Source organism: Nomascus leucogenys, chromosome 13 (genome assembly GCF_006542625.1).
Source record: "Nomascus leucogenys isolate Asia chromosome 13, Asia_NLE_v1, whole genome shotgun sequence".
NCBI lineage: Eukaryota > Metazoa > Chordata > Mammalia > Primates > Hylobatidae > Nomascus > Nomascus leucogenys.
The window spans coordinates 76,173,159-76,192,612 of record NC_044393.1 but is presented as its reverse complement, the minus strand read 5'-3'; the positions used below and the strand labels follow the sequence as shown (position 1 = coordinate 76,192,612).

At 39.7% G+C, this 19,454-nt stretch overlaps 1 protein-coding gene across 3 annotated transcripts in view; it reads left to right on the top strand.

Annotated features, from left to right (window-relative positions):
* Positions 1–19,454, top strand: part of GRM8 (glutamate metabotropic receptor 8) — an 837,927-nt gene that overhangs the window by 136,559 nt on the left and 681,914 nt on the right. For all 3 annotated transcript variants that reach the window (XR_004033054.1, XM_030826389.1, XM_030826390.1), the window contains exon 3: positions 15,171–15,387. Coding sequence is in view for 2 of the 3 variants with exons in the window: in XM_030826389.1 (XP_030682249.1) it covers positions 15,171–15,387 (217 nt within the window). In the remaining variant the exon portion in view is untranslated. The remainder of the gene's footprint in view (positions 1–15,170; positions 15,388–19,454) is intronic.

Below are 19,454 nucleotides of genomic sequence, written 5' to 3'. Positions count from 1 at the left end.
TGAGATAACTCAAAAGAGCCCGCATCGCCAAGTCAATCCTAAGCCAAAAGAACGAAGCTGGAGGCATCACGCTACCTGACTTCAAACTATACTACAAGGCTACAGTAACCAAAACAGCATGGTACTGGTACCACAACAGAGACATAGATCAATGGAACAGAACAGAGCCCTCAGAAATGATGCCGCATATCTACGACTATCTGATCTTTGACAAACCTGACAAAAACAAGAAATGGGGAAAGGATTCCCTATTTAATAAATGGTGCTGGGAAAACTGGCTAGCCATATGTAGAAAACTGAAACTGGATCCTTTCCTTACACCTTATACAAAAATTAATTCAAGATGGATTAAAGACTTAAATGTTAGACCTAAAACCATTAAAATCCTACAAGAAAACCTAGGCAATACCATTCAGGACATAGGCGTGGGCAAGGACTTCATGTCTAAAACACCAAAAGCAATGGCAACAAAAGCCAAAATTGACAAATGGGATCTAATTAAACTAAAGAGCTTCTGCACAGCAAAAGAAACTACCATCAGAGTGAACAGGCAACCTACAGAATGGGAGAAAATTTTTGCAACCTACTCATCTGACAAAGGGCTAATATCCAGAATCTACAATGAACTCAAGCAAATTTACAAGAAAAAAAACAACCCCATCAAAAAGTGGGCAAAGGACATGAACAGACACTTCTCAAAAGAAGACATTTATGCAGCCAAAGAACACATGAAGAAATGCTCATCATCACTGGCCATCAGAGAAATGCAAATCAAAACCACAGTGAGATACCATCTCACACCAGTTAGAATGGCCATCATTAAAAAATCAGGAAACAACAGGTGCTGGAGAGGATGTGGAGAAATAGGAACACTTTTACACTGTTGGTGGGACTGTAAACTAGTTCAACCATTGTGGAAGTGAGTGTGGCAATTCCTCAGGGATCTAGAACTAGAAATACCATTTGACCCAGCCATCCCATTACTGGGTGTATACCCAAAGGACTATAAATCATGCTGCTATAAAGACACATGCACACGTATGTTTATTGCGGCACTATTCACAATAACAAAGAGTTGGAACCAACCCAAATGTCCAACAACGATAGACTGGATTAAGAAAATGTGGCACATATACACCATGGAATACTATGCAGCCATAAAAAATGATGAGTTCATGTCCTTTGTAGGGACATGGATGAAACTGGAAAACATCATTCTCAGTAAACTATCGCAAGGACGAAAAACCAAACACAGCATGTTCTCACTCATAGGTGGGAATTGAACAATGAGAACTCATGGACACAGGAAGGGGAACATCACACTCCAGGGACTGTTGTAGGGTTGGGGGAGGGGGGAGGGACAGCATTAGGAGATATACCTAATGCTAAATGACGAGTTAATGGGTGCAGGAAATCAACATGGCACATGGATACATATGTAACAAACCTGCACATTGTGCACATGTACCCTAAAACCTAAAGTATAACAAAAAAAAAAAAAAGAGGGCTAAACAAGGCAGACCAAAGCCATGCATAGATGACAGCTGCATAGTTGGAAACTTCATATTTGGAAAGTGTGTGGTACTCACATAATTCTGGAACCCAGCCAATTGGCCAGCTATGACTTGAGGACCCCTGGTGCACCAGATGATCTTCAGTTTATGCTGGGATTGGTGTTTGTGACAAGTTTTGGGCATGTCGTTTTGAGATACCTGTTGGACACTTAAGAGAGAGGTCAAATAAGTAAGACATGGGTCTGGAACTCACTGAAGAGATTCAGACTGCATTTATAGGTTTGGAGTGGGTATGAGTGAAAACAAAAGAGTGTAGGCCATATCCTAAAGAACACTAACACTTAAAGGATGAAACAAAGGAAGAATAGCCAACAAAGGAGATAGAGATTTAAGAGGAAAATTGGAGAGCGAGTTATCCTTTAGGCCAAGTAAGAGAGTGTTGACATATAGTAAGTGCTTAACAAATACTTGTTGAAATGAAAAACAGGAACAAACAGAAAGCAGACTGAACTGGGCTCATGAACACCTTTCACTAAGACTACTGAATTGTTAGCTTTTCCTAAGCAATCTATAGCCTTTCATAGGTTTGTTTCTATCAGATGCTGTCTTCTCTGCCTGGAACACCTTTCAGTCATCTTTTCTTTCTTTCTTTCTTTCTTTCTTTCTTTCTTTCTTTCTTTCTTTCTTTCTTTCTTTTTCTTTCTTTTTCTTTCTTTCTTTCTTGTGTGTGTGTGTGTGTGTGTGTGTGTGTGTGTGACAGGATCTCGCTCTGTCACCCAGGCTGGAGTACAATGGCACAATCTTGGCTCACTGCAAACTCTGCCTCCCGTGTTCAAGTGATTCTCATACCTCAGCCTCTTGAGTAGCTGGGACTACAGGCACACGCCACCATGCCTGGTTAATTTTTGTATTTTTAGTAGAGATGGGATTTCACCATGTTGGCCAGGTTGGTCTTGAACTCCTGACCTCAAGCGATCCACCCAACTTGGCCTTCCAAAGTGCTGGGATTACAGGTGTGAGCCACCAGGCCTGGCCCCATTTCTTCGTTCTTGCCTCTGCTCCCCATTGCCTGTTGTGTTTAGATGTGCTCTCTCTGAACTTGGGAACTTGGCTAGCCCTTTTTGCATTTACCCTTCCCCTGTTGACCTATGTGATTGCTGTCCAACCTGCCCCAAACTTGTCTCAGACCATTTTGTTGGTACCCAACTGGGCCAGGAGGCCCCCCTCTGCAGAAGGAACCGTAGCAATTGGGATTGATGAAAACCAATGGAGGCAGATAATATTTAGCTGATCATAGATGCTAGTATCTCCTATTCACTGTGATACCATATATGGCAATGGTTGGTGATGTCTAAGCCCCCGCCAAGCCATGACTTACAACCCCAAAGGAGTTGTAGATGTGAACAGAGGTAGAAACAGGGAGGAAGCTGAACACCTGTGGGGAAAAAAAGCTACTGAAGAATTAATATCAGATTTACAAATGGACCCAAAGTAGTGGAGGGTAGAGATGTTTAAGAAATGAATCTGGGGTCGGACTACCTGAATTTGAATCTTATTCTGTCATTTACAAATTACTTGGTCTTGGGCAAGTTACTTCTCCAGATTATGGTTTAGTCATTCATAAAATGAAGCTAGAGCACTAAGCACAGTTCTTGGCCAATATAACATGTTAAATAATTGTTGGCAAAATGAACATGTACACATGTGTATGCACACACACATATGCACACATTATGGAATATGACACATAAAGAAGGCTTATAGAGAGCAGTAAGCTAGGCTTCCCAAAAATGTTGACAGGATGAAAGGGCTAATCAATTTGTTTAGGAGAAACTTAATGTATTGCCTTTTGGATACTGAGATGATGCCTTCTCAGAGGAACATATCCTTGCATTCTGTAGTATGTAGTGGAATAAAGGACTCTGAGTCATTTACATCCTTTTATCAACTTCTCCTGTTACCAGTGATGGCCATTTATGAAATCAGCTATTTGGTCTTTGGAAATGGAGTGGGTTTTCCCCCTGTGTAAATGGAGCTCGAATGAAGACCTTTAACCTCATGTGTACCTTCTTCTAACCTACTGAGTTTACTAACTTAGGTAACAGAAAGTAAATGAGAATTTCCAGTGCTATTAGGTGTTCAGAATCAGTACCTGAATGCTAGCTGGGAGATAAATAATGACTTGAAGACCAAGATTTTGTGAATGTGGATAATCACTAAAAATCCATGAAATTGCCAGCCAGGAAACTTATTTGCACAAACGTCCTTATCAACATTCTTTTTTATTTGCAGGAGTCAAATCATGTACTATTGGCTGGCAGAATGCCAGTCTAAATGGGATATTTGCCAGCTTAAAGTTTATTGACTTCAATTTGTTAGTTATAATTACTGACTTTTTATTTTATAATGTTCTAGTGCTGACATGCTTGGGGGAAAAATTGAACCACAGCAGTGATTGCACAGTAAGGAAATCAGAAGAGGAAAATTAAATGCTAGGTGATAGTTTGAAGTCAGCATTGATGGGAATGAGTGGGTGGGAGAGTTAAATTTTTAAGTAACTTAGCAAATGATGCTAATAAAGTGCCAATGACATTGTTTTGGTTTTTCTATTATAACACAATGTAATTTATTATTTTTTGTACTCATGTAAGAAAATCACTTTATAGAAAACTTTCACTGTCTTAAGCAGCTCATTTCAAAACTCTGCCTACTTTTTCTTTTAAAGAATAATAGAGATTTCATTTTGAAATCCCAAACTGCTTGAAGACTTTACCAAGAAGATATCAAAGAAACTGGCAGAAATAGAATGAAATCAGGGAATGCAATTCTCCATGTCTCCCTGGGATGCTGCCTCACTGAGCAGAGTTTCCAGAGGTGGACAGATGCATATATTTCTCTTTCCTCCTCTTGAGAGGTGCAGAAACTGTATGTTACCGTGTAAAGAAACAAACAAAGCAAAGCCAAGCCAGGTTCTTTTAGAATTAGTTCTAACCTGCTTCTCATATAGCTTGAAGTCCTATCCCAAAGCCTTCACTGCTTGAGTACAAAGAAGACAGTTTCCTCCTACTTTTCAGTCACTTATTTTTTACTTTCCTAAGGAAGGAAACAAATATTAGAGCTTATGAGTAATATAAGTATACATTTATTTTTTTCTGGGCTCTTGACTTAAAGTTGCTTCTTAGTGTCTTCTGTTTTCATTCATCTGTTTACCTTTCATCTATCCATTCATTTATTTATTCATGACTTACTCTTGCAAGCCTCAGGACTCAGAGATCTGTGAGAATGTAATGCAAGTCCCTGCTGATAAATTACGTAGCATTTTCTTGATAGTCCTGACATAAGAACCCCAGTTATGCGTATAGTATTTGAAAACATTATTTGTAATAAGCATGGGAGATGGTGGTCTATGGTTTAATATTTTTCAGCCTGTGGCAAGTTTTCTAAAATTAAGTACCTGTCAGTGGATTGCCTGTCCTCTTCATTTCTGCAAATTGGGTAGTGTACACATCTGAAGGAGATCTCAAGTGAAAGAGGCAATCTGTGGCTGGTGTTCAGTGTCCATTCCTTTTTCTTCTTCATTTTTCAATGTGTCAACTTAATGTCACTTCATCAGGGAAGCTTGACCTGTCCCTTGCGGACCAGGTGAGTGGCCCTGTAACTCTTAGCGGCAGATTCGTAGCTTTCACAACAACCATTACAATTGCGGTTAAATGTTTATTTGGTTGATTATTTATTGAATGCCTGCTTTTTCCATTTGGCCATATGCTCCATGGGGCTGGGAGGACCATGTATTGTTTACAGTCCTGTCTTCAGGGCCTGTCACCGTGTCTGGCATGTAGTAGGAGCTAATTTGTTGAATGAATTAATAAAAAAGTAACCATTAAAAACATTTAATTTAACTATTAGAAGAAGTGTATGTATTGGTTTAGCCTTTTAAATTTCTGTGTAATTTTGCATATGCACTGATTGTAATTTTTTAGAATCACAGAGTACTTAAATATATGGAAATTTAAATAAAACTGTTCAATTTTTTTAAAAAGGCAAAATTGAAGATAAGGAGGTGCTATAAACTAGAGAAACTATAAAATTAGTTGGAATATTAAAGTCCTCTTTTTAATTTTTTGAGTGGCAGTGTCTTTCTCTGTCACCCAGGCTGGAGTACAGTGGTGCAATTATAGGTCATTGTCACCTTGAATTCCTGGGCTCAAGTGATCTTGCAGCCTCGGCCTGCCAAGTAGCTGAGGCTACAGGTGCACCACCATGCCTGGCAAATTTTTTAATGTTTTACAGAGATGGAGGTCTACTATGTTGCCCAGGATGGTCTCAAACTCCTGGCCTCAAGGGATCCTACAGCCTCAGCCTCTCAAAAGGCTGGAATTACAGATGAAAGCCACTAGGCCAAGCCTAAAGTCCCTTTCTTTGAAAGTGAAAGTTTTAAATCCAACTTGCTAGTAGAACTTTTAGGGTAGTTAGGCTTAAAAATCCCCACACTACTAGTAACTTGATGGATTAGAACAATTCTTTTCCTAAGGAGCTGTTGTGCTTTCTCCTTGTAAAATGTAATTAGCAGATGTAAAAAAAGGTTTATTAATCTTATAGGGTATAATTATGATAATTATGGTTGCTTATATGTAAATTATTTCATGTTCATAGATTGCTTCTCTTTCATTTTAAGTAAACAGGTTAGAAGTCAAAATGCCATTACCAATTTGATTAAAATCATTACATTTCTTTCTAAAACATGGTATTAGTTATTTTATTTTCCATAAGAAATCCAAACTTCATTAGTCTAATCTTAGGATTGGGATTTTCAATAGCCAAATCAAAATGTCTTAGTGTAGATTTTCTTTTTTTTTTTTTTTTATTTAGGGTTTTAGGGTACATGTGCACAATGTGCAGGTTTGTTACATATGTATCCATGTGCCATGTTGATTTCCTGCACCCATTAACTCGTCATTTAGCATTAGGTGTATCTCAAAAATATTTGAAAGCATCAAATTATGAAAAATTATGAAAAAGTAATATAATGTAGTAATGTAGTAATATAATGTAGAAAACTGAAAATCTGCACAGCTATCCATACATTTAGTTCACATGTCCAGTGAGCAATGATTAATGGTGCCTTGGCTAGATAGCTTCTGCTTGGCCTGCCACAACCACTTTCTTTTGCTGTCTGCTGGCTGCCCTGGAAGGTTCCTTTGTGCAGGCAAAGTCAAGTTCTCTTGCTCTCTGGCTTCCAATAGATTTGGTCAGCGGGCAACCCAGCAGGAGGTGTGTATAAGGGAGAGGCCAGAATGTAATTTCCTTTTGAGTTTGCCAGGGGCTGGCTGTGTCCTTTTAGAGAGATTACTGCTCCCCTCAAGGTGGCTTCCGTTCATGACTCTGTAACTGCTCTCTCTTCGGGCTCTTGGGTAACAACTGCCAACCTCGACCTCTGACTCCTTCTGGGTTGTGGCTTTCCACTGCCTTCCCTATATGCTGCTCCTGCCTTGAAAATAGTCCCTTTATTTAGTCTCCTTGAGTCATTTGTTTTCTTTGCCTCTATGACTCATACAATACCCATGAAAAGGAGGTGAGAAAATGTGCCCTTTTACAATTCAATGGTCTATTCAAATGAATTATCTGAATCAACGTATGACTTTGTAAGTGTAATATATATTTATACTTTCAGGCAGATATAGATACAAAAACACACTCTTTATGTTTTGAAGAAAATGTGTCTCTCATGATTTGCTGCTAAAATTTTAGGTTCACCATTAGTAGCAAACCATCTTTGAATTATTCATCTAGCAGTGAGAATGGATTGATCTTGTCTCTCCTCTCTCAGGTTGACTTTGTTAGTGTGCTCTGCATTTGTGAGAGGAAGGTTCTGGTGAGGAGTGTGGTCTTCATCCTGGCCCATAATGGAATTCAACTCATGACCTTAAACCTACTAACTGTGTTACACTCAGCTGTGTTAACTAACCACAGGCCCCTTTGGTGCAGGTGTGTGTGTAAAGCTCTGCTTGGTCTTAATGAGCTCATGTTGGGGAGATAGATAAAAATATGGTGCAATATATTGTACTCCTGGCTCTCCTTGACCCCATGATTTCCCATTTCAGTAGGCTTCCTCTCCTTTGCTTTTGCTAAACTCTGTTGTGCATCAAAACCCAAAGGCTCACATCCTCCTCTGAATCAACTATGGGAACACAACTGAGAAGAAAAGGGCAGAGACTGAATTTCCTATTTGACACCAACTTGTACAAACAGGAATCTTAACTGTCGACTATGTGGACAGGATTATTCTGAGCCAGTCCTGATTTGGGGAAGGAATACTACTACTTCATGTTTTTGGATGCAAACTTGGGGTAATCATCCATTTTCTTTTTTGTTTCACTCTCTGGCTTTACAGTTGCTTTCTTCTTTTCCCTCTCCTTAGCCTGTTTTGATGAAGGTGGGAGGAACGTGAAACCTCAGGGCAGTGTCCGGGAGAGTTGGGCCAATGCTGGACGTTGACTTCTAGTCCTAACTCCTCATTTATATCTTATTTCTGATTATATACTGATGTTTTGCCACAAGCAACTAGTAGTTTTAATACTAGAGAGCAGTCAAGTATAAAAAGACAAAGTTAATGGCTATAATAATTATGCTTTTTTTGACCTGAGTTTTGCAGCAAAAACAAATCTACCCAGAGGCCAGGTGGTAGGAAGCTATCATCCTGATGGCCACTGTTGCTAACCACCATCACTGGAAAAGTGCTCAGGCAAGCACTACCCCCTAAGGGAAGAATGCGGCTTCAAGCTGATCTTTCATTGGAAAAAACCAATGATGTTATTGAGTAGCACAAAGAACCCACCCCGCCAACCTGCTTCACCAATTAAGTTCCACGATCAATGGACAAGGTTGTTTATAGAGAACAAAAACCTTTTTTGGCAAGCGGGGGGAGAAACGCTTTTTCATGGCGAAAATGTATGTGATTCAGGTCTTAAACTGTCTTCTGTCTGCAAACCTGTACTCAGATGTATGCAAGTTTCTTGCAGAAGGATTGAAATTTCCTAGAATTTGGAGGGGCTTCCTCTAAGCTGTGCTTTAGGTGGCTTTTTGCTAGCCTTGTCAGGGGTGTCTTGGCTTCCTTGGGATATTTAGCAAACCAGTAACTGTGGTGAACAGATGCAAAACTTACGGCATTCTGAATAGACAAAGCAAGTTTCAAGCTTATGGCAATATTTTGATGTGCAAGCAGTGGGAAACCTTGAGGCAGCTGAAGTTGTTCTTCCTTGGACCACAAAAAGAGTATTTCTGGTATCTAAAAGTCTCTGAGTCCCTTGGAGCCTCAGAAATCCTTTATTTCATCACTCAGTCATGTACAGTAAGGCTCAGTGAAAGCAACATGGAGAGAGACAGTTGGTTTGGGGGAGATGTAAGCACTTTTTTTCCCTGTCTGGAATATCCATCTTACAGATAAAGATAAGAAGGGGTAAATGATCAAATAATCTATGATGTTGGCTTTTGATTAGAAATGTAATTTTTATTCTTTAATGACACACTGAAGTCCATGGGCTGTCAAGGTGTTTTCCAAGATAGTTATGAAGTTTTCATGGCCATTTTTGGCATTTCAAAAAGCAAAGTGGCAGTTGTAAGCTTCCCTACAAGGAGACTGCACAGGCTACAACTGAAGCTGCACTTCGGTGATTTGAACTGGAATTCCATCACTTCAGCTTGGTAAAAACAGATGCCTTGTGCTGATCAGAAGTTTTGCAGCTGAACGGATCTTTGATTAAAAAAGAATATGGGAAATGGGTGGTGTTTTAACTTAAATAGTTTTATAGAAAAATCTTTCAAAGTTAGGATACATGGAAGAAAATAACAAAAGGAGTTCTTGATTAATGGATGGATGGGCTCATTTTACTTTCAATGAATATTTATTGAACACCTACTATCTCCTGGGAGCTCATGTTACATCTGTAAACAATGCAGAAAATAACCCTGTGGAATCTACATGTTAGTAGGGGAAATAGAATACACAAATTAATGCAGGTGGTGAAAGAGGAAGGAAATAAGTAGGGTGATGAGGTAATAATGGAAGGTGAGGAGACAACACTAGATGGGGTGGTCAGGGAAGGTCTGTTGAGCTGAGGCTGAAGGATGAGAAAGGCCAGAAAGGACTTACTTGGGAAAATGTTTGTGGTGATATGTGTGAGTGCTGGAGGTGAAACAAAAAGGAAGCCAGTGTGGTTGGATCAGGTGAGTGAGAGGGATAGGTGGTCAGTTGCCAGTTCAAAGGATCCTGTGACAAGAGGTTTGGGCTATATTCTAAGGGCAATGGGGAAATGATTGAAGGACTCTAAGCAAGATTTTTCTAAGATCTTTTTTTTTTTTTTTTTGAGACAGAGTTTTGTTCTTGGTGCCCAGGCTGGATTGCAATGGTGTGATTTTGGCTCACTGCAACCTCTGCCTCCCGGGTTCAAGTGATACTCTTGTCTCAGCCTCCTGAGTAGCTGGGATTACAGGCGCCCACCATTACGCCTGGCTAAGTTTTGGTATTTTTAGTAGTGATGGGGCTTCACCATGTTGACCAGGCTGGTCTCGAACTCCTGACCTCAGGTGATCTGCCCACCTCAGCCTCCCAAACTGCTGGGATTACAGGCGTGAGACACCGCACCCAGCCTTTAAGATCTATTTTTGTAAAATACCAGTTTTCTTGCTGATGTGGCATAGATTTGAGAAGAGCATGAATGGAAGCAGGAAGAAGAGTCAAGTGGCTTTAGGAATCCAGATATCACAATGGCTTGGACTAGGGTGTGGCTCTTTGCTCCACCATTGCTGCTAGGTCATAGCCTAAGATGGCTAATGGAACTCCAGGCATTATGTCCAAATTCTAGCCAGCAAGAAAGAAGGAGGATCATGAAAAAGGCATGCCTTCTCCTTTAAGGATCCTTTTCAGAAGCTTCACTTACCATTTCAAGGAAGGCTAGGAAATGTAGTCATGTTCTGGGTGGCTAGGTAAAAACTGGAGGTTTCATCTAGAAGAACAGATACTAGAAGACAATAATCTCTGCTAACCCCTGTTAATAATATATGTAAATGAATTTCTTTTGAAATACAATTTTAATCTCCTTGAGCTCTAAGTCAAATTTTTGGAATTTCTCGAGTTTGCAAGTCCAATATTCACAGAATAGCTAGTTAAATGTAGATTAAGTAATTAGCTTTATTAACAGCTGGGCAAGCACCAAATAACTCCCCAGGCACATGACTATCTGTTAAGAACTGCATTCGAGATAATTCAGCTTGAACCTGTGCCTCCTACTCTTGCACCACATCTCAACCTTGGGACCCACTTCTGCCTGCACAGAAGACTTAAAGTTCACTTGCAGTGAGTAGCATGGACTTCAAGTATTTCTCAAATGTCTGGTTGCCAGTGGAATATAGAGAGAAGAGGGTGGGCTTCCTTTCCAAGAATTGAGGCCCAGCATGGTCTCTTGACATTATAGAGAAAAGAAGCCTGAGACGTATGTGGACAGGTCAGAGAATAAAGGGAGAGCCTGCTATCCCCTTCTGCCCAATAAACGTAGAGCTCTGGCTTTGATTTCTTTCCCCCTCCATGGTGGGGAAAGTCAGTAAAGGAATGGAGAGTGAGAGAGGAAATATTTGTTCTGGAGCTCCCAAAGAGGGTGGAGTTGGGGGGTAGGAATCTCCTCTTCCGTGGGCTGAAGTGAGAATACAGTGAGAGAAGAAAAAGCGTTTTTCCTAACCAAAATAATTATTAGAAAAGTGGAATGTAAAAAAAATTTTTTTAAAAAGATGATGAGTGTCCTGAGTTATATAATTAATTGACTCAAATATGCTTCATTTGAGTAATAGAAATATGGCCTTATTTAAGCCCATACGATATTTTTATGAAGTCTCAGCACAAAGAAAACAAGAAATGAAGGAAAGCAAAATGACAGGTGTTTTCAAATATGCAATAGGATGCCTTAGGGAAATGAAGGAGAAAGGAAATGAGAAAGTCACCTAAGGACAGTGGTAGAGAAGGCTGGAAGGGCAGGTGGCTAGAGAAGGGCTAAGAAGTTAGGGCAGGGCTGAGATTGGGGAGCCACAGCAGTGTTGTCTTCTACAGAGACTTGTCATAGGGGAGTGTTCATCAGGCTTCTGGCACACCCAGGGGTAATGAAAGAGCAGTTCACAAAAAGATTATTTGTAAGTGTGGGCACATTTAGAAAAAACAAGGGATGATGAAGTGCTTAGGAGCCAACAGCAGTGGGGAGACCTTACAGGGGCAATGGTACAGAGTGGTCACTGGAATCTGGCAGAAGCTTTAGCTGTGGGTGAGGGGCTAGGGTGAGAAACACTGAGTCAGTGGAAGAAGCTGGGGGATAAATATCTAACTTCTTTCTGTCGCCTCTTGCCTTCCCATGTTCTGCTAGTGCCTCCGGGACAAACTCAACTAGAAGCCAGAGGCAAGGAAGCCCAGGCAGTATGGTCATAGAGAGCAGCCTCCCAGGATCTTTGGCAGGATAGGGAAGGATCAGGAGGGTCAAATGGAGAATAGCCCACACAATATTTTGGTGGAATTCCAGGGAGGAGGTGGTGGGGAAGAAGCTGTATTAAATTTCCTGCAGCAGTTTAATTAATTAATTGCCCTCAAACATTCATTGACCACTTGCTCTGCCTGGTGTTGGGGATACCAAATAAAGAAACAGAGACCCTGCTTGGTCTTGAGAGGATCATAAGCCAGCAGAGTCATGATTCTAATGTTAGATGGTGGAGGCTTTGGGAGACAGGAATAGCAAAAGACAGCTCTGCCTGGTGGAGTTAATGAAACTGTCCCCAGAGGGAGGTGACTTTTGAGCTGGATATTGAATTTGTGTAGAGGATCATTAGATAGAGGAGAGCATTAAATCTCCCTGGTATGGAGAAGGGTGAAGATGCTGTGAGAATATGGAGAGAAGGTACAGGTCAGGGGAGGAAGATGAGACAGAATCTGATGATCTTTGTGAACCAGACCGAAGAGTTTGTATTTTATCCTTTACGTTGGCAATGGGAGTTAACAGAGGCTTATAAAAGACACTACTTTTTTTTTTAAAGGATGGAGGAACTGATAATGGGTGCATTTCCTTGCAACTTCTTTTCTTGGGATGCTTTCCTTCTTTTTCCTTTCATTTTTTTTCTCTGCTTTTCTTCACCATTCACCACCTTTTTTTCCATTGTTGTGTTTCTGGTAATGAAACCTCCAAGGTTAAGGGGGTAGTTACAGTGGATTTGATGTAGGGAAAATAAAAGAAAACATTCCAGGTCTTTAAAAAAATTTCTACTTCAGTTGCCAGTAGGGGTTTAATTTGTGGATGGTAGAAATACTGGGGATGCTGGCACAGAAATTAAAATGCTTAATGAACCAATGCTTAGTGGTCTACCACAACAAAATAAAAATGAGATGTGACTTCATGAAAACTTGAAAACTTGTCTTGAAATACTATTCATATACCCTGATGTGTATTATTGTAGAGTGAAAAAATAAAAATACAAACACATACTCTCACATTACTTTCCCACACATTGATCTGCAAAGAGAAAACTCTTCAAGACTTTGGGGAGAAAGTCCATTACTGAATTAATCAAACAACCATCTTCTATCTGCACTTTTATTTTTTATACCCTTTGCACCTGTTTAATTAATCCTAAACATGAGGCTGACTGCTAATTAAACAGCCTGGTAGTGACTGACTGAAGGTAGTAATTTGAGATAATTAGTTTTGGTTTCAAACAATTTTCACACTTTCTGCTCATTTTTAGAAAGGGTGGCTCATTATTATAGGCAGGGTGGGAGTTGTGTAAGTCATTTTACTGCTGGACTCTTAGTAGCTCAGGAAGTGGGAGTATCGGTATCCAAAAAGGACAAAGAAATGGTATAGTGCTATACAATTTGCTATAGAATGCTCCCCTATTCCCTTCCCCCCACACAACCCCTGCTCGCACATACACAGAATTTCTTCTAAAGTGAAAGTCAGATGGCCGACTTATTTTCGTTAGAATATAGGAATGCACATACTTTTGATATTTGGGAAATTTTTACCTAGTAAGAGGTAGATCTCACTAAGTTATCCATGGTTTCCTTCCCAGGTCCTCTGAAAACAAACAAGAAAAGGTGAAAAAGGGCAAGATTTGGTGTGTGGTTTGAGATTTGGAGGGGTGTCTTTGCGAGTAGTCATGTACTATGGAGTCACAAAATCTAACCAGGGGAAAAATTTGTCAAGATAAGGCCAGTATTATCTGGCAGAGAAGGCAAAGGGCAGGATGAGGTGGGTCAGATGGTTTTCATGGTCCCACAGTGTTAACAAATAAGTTAACACAGTCCCCACTAGGAGAACAGAACCAGAAAGAATTTGGGGTTAAATGGGCCACGCTATTCTGGGTACTCACTGTTACGGCCAGTGTAGGTGGATCCAAGTTACATGGAAGGGGAATGAACAGTCAGCACCCTGGACAGCTCCAAGCACATTGCTCTGCTGCTGCTCCCGGGGTGACTTTTACGTTTTAGGAACTTCACTGTTATTTCACTGGCCACTAGTAGGGAATAGGACTCTCTAGACTTAGGAAGGTTATTTAGATGTTGAGAGCTTTACAAATATGTCAAGGGTGGAGTTGAAACGTTTATATAGATTGGGAATCATCTGTCTAGACTGTAGTGGGGACTATTGGATCCCAGAGTGTGCAGCCCTGTGGGGAAAGATGGAACTGCAACTCCGACATCCTCTTTGAGCACTGACATTAGCTGCAACATGTGATGTAGCATAAAGTTAATTTTTTCATGTACAAGTCAGACCTGCATCTTGAACCAAGCTGCCTGAATTAGGGCAACTTGGAGTCACTTTGATCTCTGAACTTTCACTCATACCACAGCATGGCAGCAGAGGAGTTACTATACACAATCACATAGCTCACTCTCCCACATTATTGAAAAATGACATAGGATTCCTCGTTTTGAAGAATTTCTGGCAATTCTCCCCATTAAAAGAAAAATAGTCTCTTCTAAAGAATTTATGGTCTGGATTCCCTTTTCTGTGATGTTTTGAAGGGGGTTAGAATGATGTTTCTATGAGAGGATATGTGGCTGCTGGCAGTTCTCAAATCTTTTTGTGGCACTCTGATTATATCAATAAACAGTCAATAGACTTGCAAAACTATTTAAAATAATTTACTAAAAATGTAGTCTTACAATTAAAATGGTATCAAGTGTAAAAAAATCTCATATTAAATTCCCTGTTAGTCATTGTATAGCATTTATGTCCTGTAAAGCCAAAGCCAGTTTCAGAGGCGATCTTTTCTGATGCATATGCCTTCATTTTTCTCTCCTTTCTGCACCAGTGCTTATCATGTACAGACTAAAAAAAGCAACATCAACAAAAGCACAAATGTTTTGCTTTGGCTCCAGAAACAATGGAAACTAAAGCAAAATGAAATTCTTTCTCACTGTTTAGAAATATTGTGCATTGAGAGAAAGTAAGCCTATGGGCCATTCAAAAATACTTTCTAATTAAATTGGTAGTCATAAAACTGTATTTTGGCTTCAGGTTGATATGTCTAGGTTTCTGGTATAGCCTTGGCTGTTTAGCTTGTATGACAATCCATCATTCTTCAAGATTCCTCATGGGTTGAAATGACCCATCATTTGTTTTGCAGATACCTCAAATCAGCTATGCATCCACAGCCCCAGAGCTAAGTGATAACACCAGGTATGACTTTTTCTCTCGAGTGGTTCCGCCTGACTCCTACCAAGCCCAAGCCATGGTGGACATCGTGACAGCACTGGGATGGAATTATGTGTCGACACTGGCTTCTGAGGGCAACTATGGTGAGAGCGGTGTGGAGGCCTTCACTCAGATCTCGAGGGAGATTGGTAAGCATATATTTATCAGATAATTGTATTTGGAGGTGACAGATTGCTGATGCCTGAGCATCTCCAAGTGCTCTCTTATCTGTAGGGAATAATTAGAACTCCTACAGATGCATGAACTAGGCTGTCCACTCTAGAGGGAAGCTGGGTTTATTATAAATGATTTTGTTTTTCGTAGGTCTATCAAGGTGACACTTGGGTGCTAATTTAGGAAGTAGGACTCCTGACTCAAATGAACATTTTTTAAAGTTGCCTGTTTTGACAAGGGAGTTTGCTGGCACATTAGAACCACTGTAAATTTGAATAAATGACATACTATTTGATTGTTCTAGATGGAAGTTTACATTAGCAAGTCATTAAATTTAAAAAAAGTCAGTGGAATTTAACATCCAACACTAGAGGGATTAAGTCTAGTAATCATCTTAAAACAATGCTGAAGTAGCCCCCAAGGCTATACTTAAGCAATATTCTTATTGTCATATTGACTTTTTGCATTTTTATTCTTAAAACTCTGAAGCTTAGGATGTGATGAAGGGCAAGATGTAAAAACTTGTTTACAACAAGGTACTGCTGATGTCTATCCTGGGCTTTTTTTTCAAGGTGCTTATTCAAGTGTCTAGGCATTTCACCATCTTGTATGTGTACCCATGAGGTTGTAAATCCATTCCACTACTTTGAAAACACAGAGCAAAACAAAGGAACAACTTAGAGCACAAATCTTAACTGATGATTTGTCAACAACGAATCTTTGTGAATGAAATATGTTATTGTTACTTAAGTACTATTATTCTTATTAAGAGTGAATTTTTCTATAAGTAATAATATTTTGTGGAAAAATTAAAGTGACCATTGATTGTTTTTCAGTAATTTTGAGCCTGAAGGAAGACATTATGTTGACAAATTTATTGTTTTTCTTAGAGGCCTGGACTCAGAAAAAGACCATGGGACTGATTTGGGCTTAACCGTAATTACCAAGGACAAAAAGTCTGATGTTATTGAAATAGGATTTTCACTTGAGAGACTTGCAGATGACTGCAAGCTTTTCTGTACATAGTAGGACATAGAAAATTATAATACACAATATTTAGTATCTTTAACATTTGTTCCACATTTGTGCTATTGCAGAAAATGTATGAAAGGCCTGGTCTTGTTGGACAGATTGGGCTAATTGATTTAATTGGACAACTGTTCACACCTGCTGTAAGTGTGCATTATGCCATAATCTTTGCTCTCTGGGAATTTATATCATTACTGCTATAAAACTGATTCAAAACATTCAATTGATCTTTAAATTATGACAAATTATATTATCTTCTTGGGTAACAATCTAAAGTTTATCCTTAGAGGAAATGCCCACTCAAATGAAAACAATAGCTTCTGGAAACAGGGTTAATGTATTATTTAAGCAGCTGATGTCAATTCTTACCAGAGTGATAATTTAGCAAGAGGAGAGAACTAATAGAGTATGTACTAAAATAAGTTTTCCACAGTGATCCTGGACATTCTGCAACTTGAGGACACATTTTATGTGCATGAGATAGATTACTATAAAAAATTCAAAACAGGACATAATCTGCCAATTGTTGCAGAATCCAGCAAAATGCATTGTTCTAAAAGTTAAGTGAAGCCACAGTTTTATTCTTTTGACTAAAATAAGAAATACTTCGTTTTTAATTTTTAGAGAGCATTGCTGTGCTTTGGTAATACTGTCACATAAAAGGATTTAGATGGTGCCATTCATTATTCCTGTTTCTATCATAGTCATTAGCATGGGAGAAAATAATTTTGGTTCCTTGTATATGCTCTTGATGAGAGCAACACATTTCTTCTGTGTTGATCTTTTCAGTATTCTGTGACTTGATTGGTTGTCCATTCTATTTCAGTTCTCACTTATCTGGGGAATGGAGGAGGGATGGATTGTCAATTAATATGCAGAATACTGAAAAGGCCAAATTAGTACCACACTGGAGTATGCCATGGAATATATTAAATATCAAAATCATCCCTCATTTTAATGACAAAGATTTTATCTAGAACAAAAATAGCTGAAAATTAAACCTTTTACATGACAATGATATTAATGGGAATGGCAAATGGTAGCAGCTTAACCCATTCTGAAATTATCTGATGTCTCTAATGAAAATTCATTAGTTCTGTAACATTTGCAGCTCTTACTACAACATTGATGACATCTGTCACCATGTTAGTAGTGTGTTTTTAAAAAAAACTCAGTAGCTTGACTGAGAAGGAGATGTATACTTTCAATTTTTTTGGAGTGTCTGCCCATTAATAGAATTGTATATTTCCCCAACTCATAATGTTTTCTGTACTTTGTTCTGAATTTCTCTTTAGCAACATTGATTGCTAAGAAATTTCTGTGTAAATTGAGTCTTCCTCTGTCTTACCTCTGATTAACTCAAGCAGATCATAATGGAACGATGGTGAAGTGAAAATTGGTTTAGTTATAAATTGCTTGTACAGTTTGATTAGAATGTTTTTCATTAAAAAAAAATCAGACTTGGGGAAGTGTCCTTTGCAAATCTGGGAGAATAGAGTTTATGAGTGTATGGTGGTCATGATCAGACCTCAGTGATGGCTTTTTCCTAGTTGAGATCTTTCTGAATGGGAGAGGGCCAGGAGACACTTGATAAAGACAAATAGCCCCTTGATATTCCAGCTGTTATAGTGTCATCCCAAGGCATCTCTTGACTATAGGATTACTGCTGGAGAAGGAAAAAAACCATATTTGGTATCAGCAAATAGCACAGTTTTACTGACTGGAGCATAGTTTGTATAGTGAATTATGGGAGACAAAATTGGAAGGCTTGACATAGACACATGATTATTTCCAGTCATAGGGTGTTTATTTTATCCTTGGTTTTCTAGACAATGGAGGTGTGTTAGGCCATTCCTGCATTGCTATAAAGAAATCCCTGAAAGTGAGTAATTTATGAGAAAAGAGGTTTAATTGGCTTATGGTTCTGTGGGCTGTACAGGAAGCATGGTGGCATCCACTTCTGGGGAGGCCTCAGGAGGCTTACAATCACGGCAGAAGGTGAAGCAGGAGCAAGGGGAGGGAGGTGCAACACACTTTTAAATGACCAGATTTTGTGAGAACTCACTATCTTGAAGACAGTACCAAGCAGTGAGAGATCTGCCCCCATGGCCCAAACACCTTCCACCAGGCCCTGCCTCCATCATTGGGGATTACATTTCTACATGAGATTTGGGTGGGGATAAATATCCAAACTATATCATTCCACCCTGGCTCCTCTCAAATCTCATGTCCTTTTCACATTGCAAAATACAATTATGCCTTCCCAATAGTCACCCCAAATGTTAACTCATTGTAGCATTAACTCAAAAGTCCAGGCTGGGTGTGATGGCTCATGTCTGTAATCCCAGCACTTTGGGAGGCTGAGTGGAGTTTGAGACCAGCCTGGCCAACATGGTGAAACCCAGTCTCTACTAAAAATAAAAAAATTAGCCAGGCATGGTGTCATGTGCCTGCTCTCCCAGCTACTTGGAGGCTGAGGCAGGAGAATTGCTTGAACCTGGGAGGTGGAGGTTGCAGTGAGCTGAGATTGCACCAATGTACTTCAACCTAGGTAACAGACCAAAACTCCATTTCAAAAAAAAAAAAAAGATGTCCAAGTCCAAAGTCTCATCTGAGACAAAACAAGTCCCTTCAACCTATGAGCCTGTAAAATAAAAAGTTATTTACTTCTAAGATACAATGTGAGTAGAGGCATTGGATAAACATTCCAGTTCTAAAAGGAAGAAATTGCCGAAAGAAAGGGGCTGCAGACCCCATGCAAGTTCAAAACTTCAAAACACAGCAGGAAAGTTATTACATCTTAAAGCTCCAAAATGGTTTCCTTTGGCTCCATGTCCCACATCCAGGGCACACTGTTGTGAGGGGTGGGCTCCCAAGGCCTTAGGCAGCTCCACCCCTGTGGCTTTTCAGGGTTCAGCCCTTGTGTCTTCTCTCGTAAGCTGAGTTAACTGCAGCTATTCCAGGCACAGGGTGCAAGCTGCTGGTGGATCTACTATTCTGGAGTCTGGAAGAT